Genomic DNA, 13,756 nt, shown 5'->3' on the forward strand with positions numbered 1-13,756 from the left:
TGACGCCTTCTACATAATTCGAAGTGGTTGTATTTGAGTGCTGCCTGATTAAGAAGGGTTTCAAAGTGCAGCTTGCTCCTGTTGGGCTGACCAGTTGTATCCGGTGCAAGCAGAGACTGTGACAACTGCACTCTCGGAGGGGTACTTGGCTTACAAAGACGTGACATTCTAGTTGCCTTGTGGCACAGCAAGGTTTGACACCTTCTCGAGGAAGTGGCTAATGAATTTTACGTACTAAGTAAACAAAGGTGTAATGGCCTTAACAAGAGAGTCTATGAGCTGGATAGTCTTTAGTAACAGTTTGACAGCTAAAAAAAATGATGGGCTGGTTGAGGCCGGCGGCATTTTGTATTTCCAGTACTGCGGGCGAAAGGCTGTGTCAGTCTCTTCTTTATCATGTGAAGTTTAACACGATAACGTTAAGGAGCCCGTGTCGCAGAAAATCTGGCGTCGGCGTCCGACGTTGTTTTGGCTAAAAGATTTTTGAACCACTCATACTCAGGCCATCCATGTGACGCAAGGAATTTACTGAATTGGATTTTTCATGCTAGAATATGTGGAAAAAGCATTAACTACGACATACACAAACCTACAGATGTGATAGCTCTTGGAATGTAATTTAACTACACGAGAAAACATAATTCTGTTACGTGAAAACTCGTAGAAACCCCTTTTCCAGCATGTCAACAAATCACAGACCAATCGCGGTGCCCGTCATTTGCGCACGCCAACGTGTGGGTCTTGGGGGCCACGGAGCGGCGCACCCGATTACATGTAATACCTTCAGCTGGTACTCGCCTCTGCCTTATCACAGCCCACACAAGACGCCATGTTTCTGCCCCAAAGGCCGCCTTCGTGCATAGCGTTCGTGACCAGCGTTTCCCGGTAAACATTATGGTTACATACGCTCCAGTTACTGGGAAGCGTGAAAAGCAGTCAGGGATCTTTGAATGCTATCGCGTTCCACCCATAAGAGGAAGCTTTATCTCGGGTGCTCCCATCTAAATAAGTGTAAAAGGAGAATTCGTTTTTCTCGGCAACCACTGCACCAAATTTGACAATGTTTGTTGCATTTAAAAGAAAAACTTAAAATCTAGTGCCTGTTAGTTTTGAATTTGTGATTTAGGTCGTCAATTTTTTATTAAAAAGTGGCAAGAACCGAAAATTTTCGGAAAACGAGACTATCAAGTTTACAACTCTACAACTCGGCAATTAAAAATGATATCACAATTATGTGAATTGCATCTAATAGTACATGTAAAGCAGACAAAATTGATGTTACACATGAATATAAAAAATTCAATATGGAAATACAGCTTTTGCAGAGCCCTAGTATGCAGCGTAACAAATTTATGTAAGATATAACATTAGATACTAAATTTGTCTGCTTTGAATGGTCTAATTGGTGGAGTTTACAGAACCGCAATATCTGTTCTTGATGCAGAGCTATTAATTTGTAAACATTATGCTTCCATTTTTTTGTCAAACTTTAGAGTATTTGAAAATCTTTTTAACAAAGTTCAGCCTCTAAATAGAAATTCCGCTTCCAACAGTAACTAGAATTTTACTTTCTCTGTCAAATGCAACAAATTTCATTAAAATTCGTCCAGGGGTGACCACAGAAAAACGTTCTTGGGTTTTACATGTATTTGAAAGGGTTGCATCGGAGTTGGGCCCAAGCTAAACCTATTTCTTAAAGGCGACGCTCAAGCGTCCTCCAAATTTTTCGCGCTACTTGTCTGAAGAGTGCCATATGCACTTGCCCAGCAAACCATCCTTGTGGAGTAAATAAAGGCTGCCAGGACAAGGCCTTTGTAGGAAACACTATTATTATTATCATCATTGGCTGCCTTTATCTACTTCAAGAAGATGGGTGAACACATACTAAGTCTCCATTTCAAACTGGTCAGTGAGATTACTTGAGAGTTTTATGTGAAAATTCGAATCGCTCAATTTTTGGAAACTGCCATTTCCACAACTCCTGTCAAGTACAATCACAGCTGTGCCTTTGCCTCCTGGTTTAATCATATTTCCGCAATTGTCCCGCAGGCTTCGTAATGCTTGTCATACTTTATCTTTTTCTACAATTAAGGTACACACGTGGCTATCACTTGTGTTGCACTGTTACGCTACACTACTACTGAACAGCGAATGCCAGTTAGCAGTAAGATCACGCCAGCAGTGATAAATCATGAGTACAATGTTTAGATTTTGCCTTGGAGACTGCCACCTGGTGAGATAACAATGGCTTGAAAATTCATGAAAATTTTTTATTTTCACGGCTCACAGACAAGATTAAAAAAATTGTTGAAGTGAAAGAGAGGGGGCAAGAAATAATCAGCACAGTACAGACTGGTTCTCTCCTGGTTTAATTTGATGAGGCAGAAATTAAAAGAAGAAGGCTCAAGACAGCGAAGACTAAAGGTAAATTTTTTTCGTCACTAAACCCGATGAAGAACCTGGATCGCCAGTAGCACAGCCTTCCAACCCAATGAAGATGAGTTGTGGGCCTTGGCTGCCATATCCATGGACTAGAAAGAGAAAATATGTATATATATAGCCATTCGTAGATTATTTGATTTGCTTCTAGAGGCTGCCAACAGCTTTGCGGCCTTGGCGATAGCTCACTATGTCCCATATATGCTCAAAACATCAATGATTTGCGATATGGTACCTGGGCAAAACAGTATGTTTTCATTTTCACAGGTAAGTACATGACTTTAGAGCACATGTGTCATGTACATAAGAAATTTGCGCAAGAAACCTAGTTTAGGTGAACCAAAAGAAATTGTTTCCTGACTGCTGTCCAAACAGCCCTTAAAAGACCCCCCTTAGCCATGTCAAAGAGAAAAATTGTGATCCACCTGACTGAAGCACGAAGTTACAAAGAAAACGGACATGGGTTTCTTTCTGGGAAACCTGTATGCGGTTCCTTCGCAGATTCGTGCTAAAGCCGGGTGGATGGGTGGGTGGTGGTTTTCCTTTCATGAACCTTTCTCCACCCTTGCAGGCCTCTTGATAACCAATTTCTCACATCAGCCACTACCATACACAAACACATGAACTCCCATGAGCAGTATGAAATGAGGCACCTAGATGGCTTTTCAGAAGCCACAGTTGTGGAACATACCTGCTCTGCACAAAAGTTATATATGTGACTAAATGTTCAACAGGAAAGCGTCTCATCACATATTAACTTGTGAGATTCAAGTACATTCATCGTGAGCAATCTTTGCTTAGCAATGAATTCGGTATGCCCTCTCACGTGAAAATAAAAGTCAAATTATGGGATCCAATGCTAAAAAGCAACTCGAGTTGTGAGGGAGTGTGTAGTGAGGAGCACTGGATTAATGTCTAAATCTAAGAACACGAGCATTTTTTGCATTCAGTTGCTGTCGTAATGAGGCTGCCAGGGCTGGGAATCGAACCCGCAACCTTGACCACAGCAGCTGAGTGCCATTGTCTCCGAGTCACTACAGCAGGTTCACGTCGCATTGTTCACGACTATAAAAGGCAATTTCCCTTTAATAATAATTACAGTCGGATGTCATTATAACAAAGTCACAATTGAGATGAAAATACTGTCGTCGTGTCCAATATTCATCGTCAGCACATAGAGTGGAACTCCATTAATACATTCTTGGCTGTTACATTTCCTCAGCTACTTTGTCGCGTTTAAGTGGTCTTGACATAAATCTCATTGACTCCTATGTATCCTGTTCCTATTTGATACATAGCATTGTGTATTATGTTTCTATCTGATACATGGCGGCCACGTAAATTTAGCGGTGCAGAGGGAAATTCGCTCTCATATAAGAGGACAAATACATACTGCATTTATTCGACTCTAGGCCAATAGTTTTTTTCAAATAATCATATACGAAACTCTAGGGTCAGCTTAGATTCGAGGATTTCAAAGAATGCACCAGTTTGTAACTGAAAATGATGAATACGGTCCATAGCTAGTGCCATCTAGAAAAGTCGGTATCATAGCCACTACTAGCTGGGCCAGTAGCCAACTGAAGGACACGAGCGATGTCGTCGCTTTGACCTGTGGCATATCCGGCCGTATCCATGGTCGCATCAGAGCTGGTTCTATGGTATCAGTGTGCGGTGATGTGTTATCATAATGGCACACTATAGTGCCACTTTCGAACGAAAAGTTGAGCTAGCCGCCGAAACACAGTAAGCCAGGCGGGACTCAGCATCGACGAGAAAAACATCCGTCGTTGGAAGGGGCAACGGGAGACACTTTTGTGTGTGCCGCAACGAGGAGATGACAGCGATATGGAAGCGCGCAATGACATAGAGGAGCTGTTTACCGAGACCGCACCGCATTTCGACGTGTGCAATGCCACACTGCCTGCACATGCATGGGCGCATGGAGGCAAGCTTGCATGCGTTTTTTTTCTGGCTTCGGACATTCGGGGGTCAGCTTATAATTGGGGCCAGCCTAGATTTGAGTAAATACGGTACGTTGCAACAAGCAACCAAAGTTGCACAAGCTAGAAGTTGAACAGGCATATTGGGAGGAAACGCACACGGAGCACCTGAAAAAAGTGGGCGTTGGTTAAAACCTAACGGGAACCATAAACAATGGGCCAAATCTGGCGAGCATAGGGCTACATTTATTTTGGAGCAGGCAAGGGTCTCTCATGCATTGCATAATGAGTGGTTTTCCTAAGTCAGCTTCGCCACAATAGAGCCATTATGTGATCAGGTATACATAAAATATTGCGCAGTGCAGCATATCAAGAACAGAAGGGGCCTACTCTCATGGAACATTGTTTGTGTCCCTTAATTATACATGTGCGTGCACTGTTCCCAATCATAGTATGAGTGCTGAGACATCTAATAACTTTTCTGGCAGCCATTCGGAGCTGTTTCTGACATTGCTGTAGTGATTTGCGGCCTTCCTCAACGTGATGTTTTCCCGGCTGTTACATTTTTTGCTATGGTCCTTTGAGAAATATATCAACAGGATTATACTGCATTTGTTACACTCCAACACTGGCGGAAAATAGTATGTTTGATTTACTGCATTATATTCACTAATTCCTTGCAATGTGGTTTGAAGGTACATGTTCCCGCCAAGCATAGGAAACATCATCTTTTGCAACAATAACTGCCCGAAGAAGACATAGACAACATTTTAGCGCCAGCAGACAAAAATAAAAACGAGATGTAGACGCCACGATGCGCTATGTTTAACAGTTACCACAATGGTCCTCTATAAAGCCATTGTCACGAGTGCAGCTGCGCGTACTTGTTCTACGTTTGTTGTGTCCCGCCAGACACAGAGATAAGAAAACATGAGGAATTACAGAGGAAGAAGCTATTGGGAGGAGTGGTGGAAAGGCGTGCTGTCATTGTGTCAGCCGACCTGCCTGATAAAGAGGATGCCTTAATGGAAGAAGCAGTATGACGTCTGGACCAGTAGTGGCACAGTTGTGCATGGTGTGCTATGAGCGTACGAAGTTTCTCAAAAATAAACTGTTGAAGTTGGTGCATTGTGGGTGCCTATGTCTCCCTTCTGCCCTAGTCTGCTGGTGCTAAAATGTTATCCAAGCAAGTACACAAACACACCTGGCGCGGTCGGTACACGGAATCCCGGGGCCACAACAACACAAGTACCTTGTGCCATGGCCACACAGATGGCACTTCACTTGGGCAGCCAGTAGTGCACGGGCGGCATGTCATCAATGTCCATGCCGTTCTTGTCATTGCAAAGGAGGTCAAAGATGAGGTTGCGCACATGGGGCTCAATGGGCTTTTTCGACGTCTGGGCCACCACTTCGCTCAGGCTGTGGGACAAGACATGCACAGAGGGACTTCTTTGTTTGGCACATTCGACTGAATTTCTGTGGCAGAAGCTTTGTATCATTTGTTCTGATGCAGATATACCTCATTGGATATTTGCAATTGGCAAAAAGAAAACAAAAACTACACAATACTGTTAAATCTCATCCAATTCATGCCAAAATTAATAAAAGTTTAAAACCCACGCCTCTCTTAAGTCAACTATCTCCAGGGCTAGTTCGCCGTGCGGCTAAGTACGTGATCCACACAGAGACGCGAAGTGCAGCTGCACGTAATCAAGGTGTCACCGGTAGTGGGTTCACAATATACACTGCAAGGTGTTTGAACCCGTCACCTCCCAGGTCCAAAGGAAGAAGCGTTCATCGCATCTTTGCTTGATCCAGGCTGAGCCACTACACTCCGGGTGTGGATGCCTGCTGCCCCGACTGCGGCGAGGAACGGTCCACCTTGAACCACATGCTGTGGTAATGTTTTGCGTTGCACCACTCGCCTTTCAACAGGCAAGAAGACTGGAAAGAAGCCGTCAAGAGTGACGACCTTCAAGTCCAGCTTCGGGCTGTCCAAAGGGCCTGTGACAGGGCTGAAGATCACGGTCTCCCGCCCCCAGCGCGGCCCGCAACTACGAGAACGTAGTCCCTTAGGACTAAATAGTTTCTTGTCTGTCTGTCCCTAAAGTCTTGCTGACTCTTTGTAAGTAGTGAAAGAAAACTTCTGAAAAGGTTGACTAAACCTAACATCAATTAAAGTCATAACACTGGAATGACTTCAATTGATGCAACGAACCAACTAGCCCAAAATCTGCAAACCTATCATATTTAACAGGGGCTGATGGGTATACAGTTCACAATGCCACGTTTAATTGTGTGAGGGCCACACTACCTTTTTAGAGAGTGAAAATATATTGACACGTCTACTTGGTCATCTTTGTCGGGCAACTACGTTTACCGCCTAACAAATGTCATCGCACGGCGCAGGACGCGCCTGCATGTATCGGAAGTTTCCGGAATGGTATCGCTGCTTCCATCCGTTGTCTGTGACCAAACCTTGCATAATCTGATTGCATGTGTGCGCGACGCGAATAATGTAGAACTTTGTGGAAGGCATGCGCGGGTCCCAGCAGATTACTCTGGAACATTCGATGACTGATGTATAAAAGCCGACGCGCTTGACCCACTGATCAGGATTTGATGATCGCTGACTGTGTTCGCCGCTGTAGCCTTTCTTTAAGTGTGGCCTGTTTTTGTGGGCACAGGTTCGCCCAATAAAAATTAGTTTCGCCTTTCACAGTATTACTGCTGTGTTCTTTATACGTCACTACCACATGACAATATATAGAAAAAGTATATATATACTTTTATATATAAAAAAGACTTTCCATGGATCATCGTCTGAAGACCCAGAAACCTGGCTGGAGACCTATGAACGAATTGCGACTTTCAACAACTGGGACTTCGACGACAAGCTGCGGCATGTATACTTCGCCTTACAAGACCCCAACAGAACGTGGTTTGAGAACCGGGAGTCGACCCTGACAACATGGTACCTGTTCTGTAGCTGCTTCCTGCAGACATTTACAAGCGTCGTGCACAAGGAAAGGGCTGAAGCTACGCTAGAAGTCCGAGTACAACTACCCAACGAGACCATAGAGACCTTCACCGAGGAGATGACGCACCTGTTCCAGTACGCCAACCCAGAAACGTCCGAAGAGAAAAAAGCGCGCTTCTTGATGCCAGGCGTAAAGCAAGAACATTTAGCCGGACTGATCTGCAGCCTACCGAAGACCGTAGCCGAGTTCTTGACAGAGGCAACGATGATTGAGAAAACACTAGAAACATGCACTAGGCAACATAACTGCCAAGTGTGCACACTGCAGTCCGCCATCCAAGCACTGGGCTCCGGCGACCTCTAAGGGACCATAAGAGCCATTGTGCTCAAACAACTGGGCAATATGTTTCCTTCATTGCAACCTCAGGTGTCCTCAGTCGCTGACATCGTCAAGGACGAACTTCGACAGTCACTGGGCATTACCGAAGTGCAGCCCTAATTGTCGCTTCCCGTGCTGGAAGCGATGACATACGCCGCCGTCACCCGTCGTCACGGTCCCCCTCCGTGAACTCGCCAGGGCCCTGTAATGCCGCAATTCCGTCGTCTACCGCCACCGCTGCCGCCAGCACGCCTGCCCGTCGACCAGTGCAGCCACCAAGGAAGACGGACATTTGGTGCGCCCCTGACCACTGCCCACTCTGCTATCACTGCAGGGAAGCCGGACATGTCTATTGCCGATGCCCATACTGTGAAATGAGACTGCGAGGGTTCGTCGTCAACGCTCCACACCGGCAGCAAGGTGAACGCCCTTGCAATATTGCCGACTACCTTGCCGCTGTGGAGCTCTCGACGACTGTCTTGTTCGCCATCACCAGGCCGCTACCTGTCGCCGCAGTGCCATCCATACACTGGCCCAGCACGGGGCCGCTCTGTGAGCCCATATCCGGAAAACTAAAAGCAGCAACCGATGGAGGTGAGGTTGCTGTTCGTCGAACTGATGAAGATCCTTCGCCACCGATGAAGACGCCGAAGAGGCTATCTCGATGACATAACGAGACGCCGCCGTCTCGACGAAGTCTGGAAGCAAAGAATATGCCTGCAAAAGACGACCTGAGGACACCATGTACCAGCCACAGGCCAACGCGACGCAGCCGTGATCCGACACCAAGACCTGACTGCAACGCAAGACAAGGAACGACCTCGACGTGCTTCTCGATGGCCACGCAGTCACCGCCTTAGTGGACACAGGGGCCGATTACTCTGTAATGAGTGGAGACATCGCCGCCCTGTTGAAGAAGTTAAGACTACATGGGAAGGCCTTCAAATTTGGGCCGCTGGAGCACACCTCATTATGCCAACTGGAATCTGCATGGCAAGAATTACTGTTCATGACCGGACTTACCCTGCCACCTTCGTTATCCTCCAACAGTGTTCACGAGACGTCATTCTCGGCATGGACTTCCGGAACGAACACGGCGCAATCATCGTCATGAAGTCGATTGGTAACGATGTCAGAAGATCATGCAATACCGCTGAAGAGCTCTCATAGTCATCACGCGTTGAGTGTGCTCGAAGATCAAGTGAGCTTCCCGCCACGCTTCAGCATTACTACTTCCGTCGGCACTGAAACACCCGCTGACGTAGAAGGCTTGAACTTTATACGGAACATGATGCGGCTCCACTTTGGCGGACGCTCTTACCACACACCGCACACGATTTGGAAACTGCATTTGCAAGCCGCCGCTTGTAATTCAGTCATTTGACCATCTGCGTCTACAGAAGTTTCCATTTACTGTCTCGGCATTCCTCTGCAGCGGAAGCGAAATTTTGCTATATTGAAATTGCATACAAACATACTTCGTTATATCGAGGTTTAACTGTATATCTGTGTATATATGTATATACTATGTATGCATGCATGCATACACCCACATACGCACGTGCATGCACACACACACGCATACATACATACACACTCTTCTAAGCTCTCCCATCGCATCTACCACGTGACCAGCTTCCCACACTTCACACAAATACAGATTTTCCACTTTCACACTCTTCATGCTAACGCATCAAGAATCTTAAGCAGCTCACTAGGCAGACTGGATGTTCGCTCGCACCGCTTAACTATCTCCGTAGTTTCATCTCTGAACTTCCTGAGACCGATCAAAAATAATGCGATCTGCAGCAAGGACCTTTTCGGCTTTAGCAAAACACCTCGTTCCGAAGCCACAAACGAGAAACTTCAGCACAGCGTCAAGCGAAACAGCCACTGTGAACCTGGACGTCGTAGCCATCTTTGCTTATTTGGACAGTGTCGCCAGCACAAGTGATCTTAAAGTTGCCAATTTCAAACATCTGAGTCTGTCATTTTGATCTGAGGCTCTTTAACATGCACCAAAATTTACACACAAGAGTTTTTTAGTTGCAAGTTCCCACCTCTGTTACTATGTCATTTTCATGTCACTCTGTACATTTGAATTCTCAATTTGTTTGCAACCATGTTTCTTTAACATCAAACTTTTCTTAGACCTGTGCCCCTCTTTAATGCTGTAAAGCCACTGAGGGTCAACATAAATAAAGTGGGAATGAAACTGGATTGTGCCACAAACGAAGACAGTACTCACGGAAGATCAAGGCGCTCCTGAAATTTCGGTGGGAACAGCACGGCTTTTCCTTGGGATACCATGGTGATCTCAACCTCGTGGTTTTTCTGTGAGCATGAGAAAGGAAAACGTGATGAAAAAGCTACTGTGGACAACTACTGTGGACACAGCGGGATCTGGCACATGGCTTGTCAATCTTGTAAACTGGTAGTCACGAGTAAATGACCAATTACCGTACCCGGCAGCCTGTGTAACGTTCTGTTGTAAGAAATCCTGCGCACACAACATTGAGGAGAGGGGAAGGGTGAAAGTGGGGTGAGGGGGTAATGGTGCACAATGTTCTTCTTAAGTTTGCCCTCAGCACAAGCCTTCTGCGAGATACACATGCACATCATTAATGAGGATTTACCTCTAAATGATTCACACAAGCAGCAGCAAACTTGGAACAGCACAAACTGGCAGGCAACATGTTTTTAGTTCGCCTAGACTTTTCCAGTGACTCTGTTGTTGCCAATTTCTCTCGTTTCAGGAACACGTCTGTGCAAACTTGCTCGAAGCAACCGTCTGGTGTTTCTCCATCTTCAGACTTCCAACGGCAGGGTCGGAGATCAGCAGGAGAACCTTTTCTTTTTGCTAAAGGAATTTTTCTTTTTTTTTTACACTCCACACAGTATTTACTAAATTGCACTGTGCTAAACTTCACACAGTGTTCTAAATAGGCGTGTTGGACGAGAGGTGAAATAGTCAGAACACACTCACTGTTCCCTAGGCTCCGCCGAGACAGATGCTGCGACTAAAGGGGTCACTATGGGGGTCACCATAGGGGTGACGTGCATGTGCACTGACTGGTCAAATTCAAATTGTTCAGCAAGGGCAAATTTTAGGATCAAAATAAAGTTTGGGGGCTATAGAAATGCATGGACATTGACCGGGAACTTTGGCAGGGATCGAATTCCCCACCAAATTGAATTAACCAGAGTCGAAAGGACAGAAGTCTACTGTAAACAGGAAATGGAGAACTTGCTTTACTCAGAATACACTGCGCTATAAGGTTTCTTGCATACACAGGGGTGGGGCCACCAAAAGCGATTTGGGAGCAATGATGGGAGCAAGTACAGTTGCGTTTTAGAGCAGTTTGGAGCAAAGAAAATTGCATATTGTAGCAATTTAGAGCAGATAAAATTTCATTTTGAAGCAGTTTGGAGCAGGCCAATCCGAATTTTGGTGGAATAATGGAATATGGCAGCGTACTTCGAAACCACGCCGGAACACAGATTAGACCAACACAAGCGCCGTACTGCAACTGTCTTGAACAACCGCTTATGGTGAATTTTGAAGCAGATTACCCTGATACTGAAACTGTCTAGTGCATGCAAATTTTGGTAATAGTGCAAGTAGAATTTTAATTAGTGGTAGCAATAACAAAAACATGCATTCTGCAATAGCGAGTTCAAATTTACCATAAGTAACAATACATTTTTTTTAAATGCATTTTTCTTCAATGTCTCGATAGTGTGTCTCGTAGTGAAAGTGTAATGTCTCGACAGTGCTTGGGAATGCACTTCACCAGCAGACCGTACGGAGAAGGCCGAGTTACGAACTCCTGTAGTTTACTGAAAGCCATCTACACAGAAATACTTTCCCCTTGCCACAAGCCAATCAGAATGCGGGGTTTTAGAAGTGCGCTTTGTAGCTGTAGTGTACTAGAATACGGAAGAGCGGGTCGAGCAGTGGCACAGTGGATGCTTATCTATAAAGCCGAAAACATTGGTGGCACTACTATCGACTAGAATATGTGATCCCCGCACCAATGCTCATGATGATAGCGGGAAATGTTCTCAAATCATGCCGTCCAGTCGATGCGGCAACATAATCTCTGGGTCACCATATGTCACTGCAGGCCCAGAGAGCCCCAATCGACCCTGGGCCAGTATAACGTAAAACTATTAGAATCTGTTTTCATTCCAAATCCACCACTAGCCTTGCGTGATAGGTTAAAATGGCTCAAGCCTCTCCCATATGGGGCCGAAAAGAGATTGGAATAGTTTTACATTACATCAGCCCAGAAAGGGAGACAGACACCTGCCCGGTGAACTCACTGCAGCATGTGTCTCCCGAATGCAGGATTCTTTCGCATCACACAAAATAAAAGCTTTCACCATCCCTTCATTTCCACAATGTAATTACTGCTACACCTTTGTATATAAGCAGATGTACCGTCGCGAACAAATGAAATGTGAATAGGAAATCGCAAAGTAGAACACCTTTCTTAAGTGATAACTCGCTAGCATGATCTCTCGCCACTACTTATCCGGTTGACAAAGGTGGCATAGGTCTCACACTGAGCTTGAAGCCAAAATTATGCTGAAATTACATATTGGCAAAAACAGATAGGAAACAATGCGTTCTAGTTAGCCCCAACTTGCTTAACTACCATATCGCCACATACTTTATCATTCTCTTTCTAAATGTGGGTTTGTGAGGTGGTTTCACTCTACGCAGGAAATAATCGCATGAAGGCACGGTCAGCGTAAATTAAAATGCAAGCCATTCCGAGTCTACTCCAATGTGTTATTTTGTTTCCAGTTTAGGTAAAACTGAGAACATTTGTAACAGTGGCTTAATTCAGGCTTTGAAACGTACACATGGCACTACTCCATGCTTAGAAACTAGCTACCAGTCAACATCTAGTTTTTCGCTCTCTAGGGGCCGCGAAAACATCTGAAAAAATGAATGCATGCACCTTACTGCTACGAAAGCTGACATCGCCACAGGCATGCCTGAAAAAGCTCTGAAGGCCTGCCAGTACACTTATTAGGCATGTCGGTGCTTGTACTGCGACAGGAGATGGCGGGTGCCTGCGTGTAAAATTAACTCTTGCGCTTTCATGCTTTCTGTGCTTCGAAGCCATCGGTCAGGATTACAAAGGTGGAGTTGGCAACAATGCTGACAGTGGCGAATTCTTTCAATGAAAATAATGGCACCAAACAGCGAACGGCTTGGCAGTGAACGTCTGAGGCAGATAGCCCTAGTGTTCCCATGATGGTGGCTGCCAGCGAATCGGCGTGTCAGAGCGCTGGTTTGAGGCTATGATATAATCCAAACGGCAGTGGCTTTGATTAATGCTGTTTTAGACCTGCAGTCATGGTGAAAAAGTCGGGAAAATCAGACGGCAAAAAAGTTTTGCATCCTAAATAAAATCCTCAATAAAAGTTAATTATCTGTCTGTCCTAAATTCCAGACGTTCTTACACACTGACTCTATGGGGGTATGCATGGAAGTTCCATGAAGGCGTTCAAACCATTGGGCATGTCCAAAAAGTCGGTGGTCGCCGACTGTAATTACAGATAAAAGGTGTTCGTTACAGTGCGCATTTGTATTCATGCCAACGGTACAAGAGCAAATCCAGAGGTCACAGTGGCAAAAAGATAATGAAGCACTGGACGTGAGGGTAAACACAGTTAAAAAAGCTTCTAGCTCGCTCAAAGTGCCCTCACGTCTACTTTTCGTTGTTTTCCGTATTCTAGTACACTCTAAATACAGCTGCCCTGGCTTTTCCCACGGCGGCGATGGTAGCCAGGAGTGGCCGGCCACTTGCCGGAAGCACCGAAAGGTCCTGTGTTATAAGTGTGAAAATTATCGTACGGTTTGCGCAATGTGAATAGCTGCAATCTTTTCTGGAGAACGAATTTGCTCGCTCTTCGAATGTGTGCTCCACTGCTGGAGCACACATCGAAACTGTTTTGACGCAGCATGGCGCAGGAAAAGGCGTTTGTATAAAACTG

General features: G+C 45.3%; 1 protein-coding gene across 3 annotated transcripts in view; it reads right to left on the minus strand.

The window, feature by feature from the left end:
- Positions 1–2,350: 2,350 nt before the first annotated feature.
- Positions 2,351–13,756, minus strand: part of LOC126543396 (ubiquitin-like modifier-activating enzyme 1) — a 99,492-nt gene continuing 88,086 nt past the window's right edge. For 2 of the 3 annotated variants that reach the window (XM_055062216.2, XM_055062217.1), the window contains 3 exons: positions 9,993–10,078; positions 5,635–5,804; positions 2,351–2,531 (listed from right to left, as the gene is read on the minus strand). In XM_055062216.2, coding sequence (XP_054918191.1) covers positions 5,663–5,804; positions 9,993–10,078 — 228 coding nt within the window. In that variant the 3' untranslated portion in view covers positions 2,351–2,531; positions 5,635–5,662. Of the gene's footprint in view, positions 2,532–5,586; positions 5,805–9,992; positions 10,079–13,756 lie in introns of all 3 variants that reach the window. The other variant, XR_008608808.1, reaches the window with a different exon arrangement.

This window comes from Dermacentor andersoni, chromosome 10 (genome assembly GCF_023375885.2).
Source record: "Dermacentor andersoni chromosome 10, qqDerAnde1_hic_scaffold, whole genome shotgun sequence".
NCBI lineage: Eukaryota > Metazoa > Arthropoda > Arachnida > Ixodida > Ixodidae > Dermacentor > Dermacentor andersoni.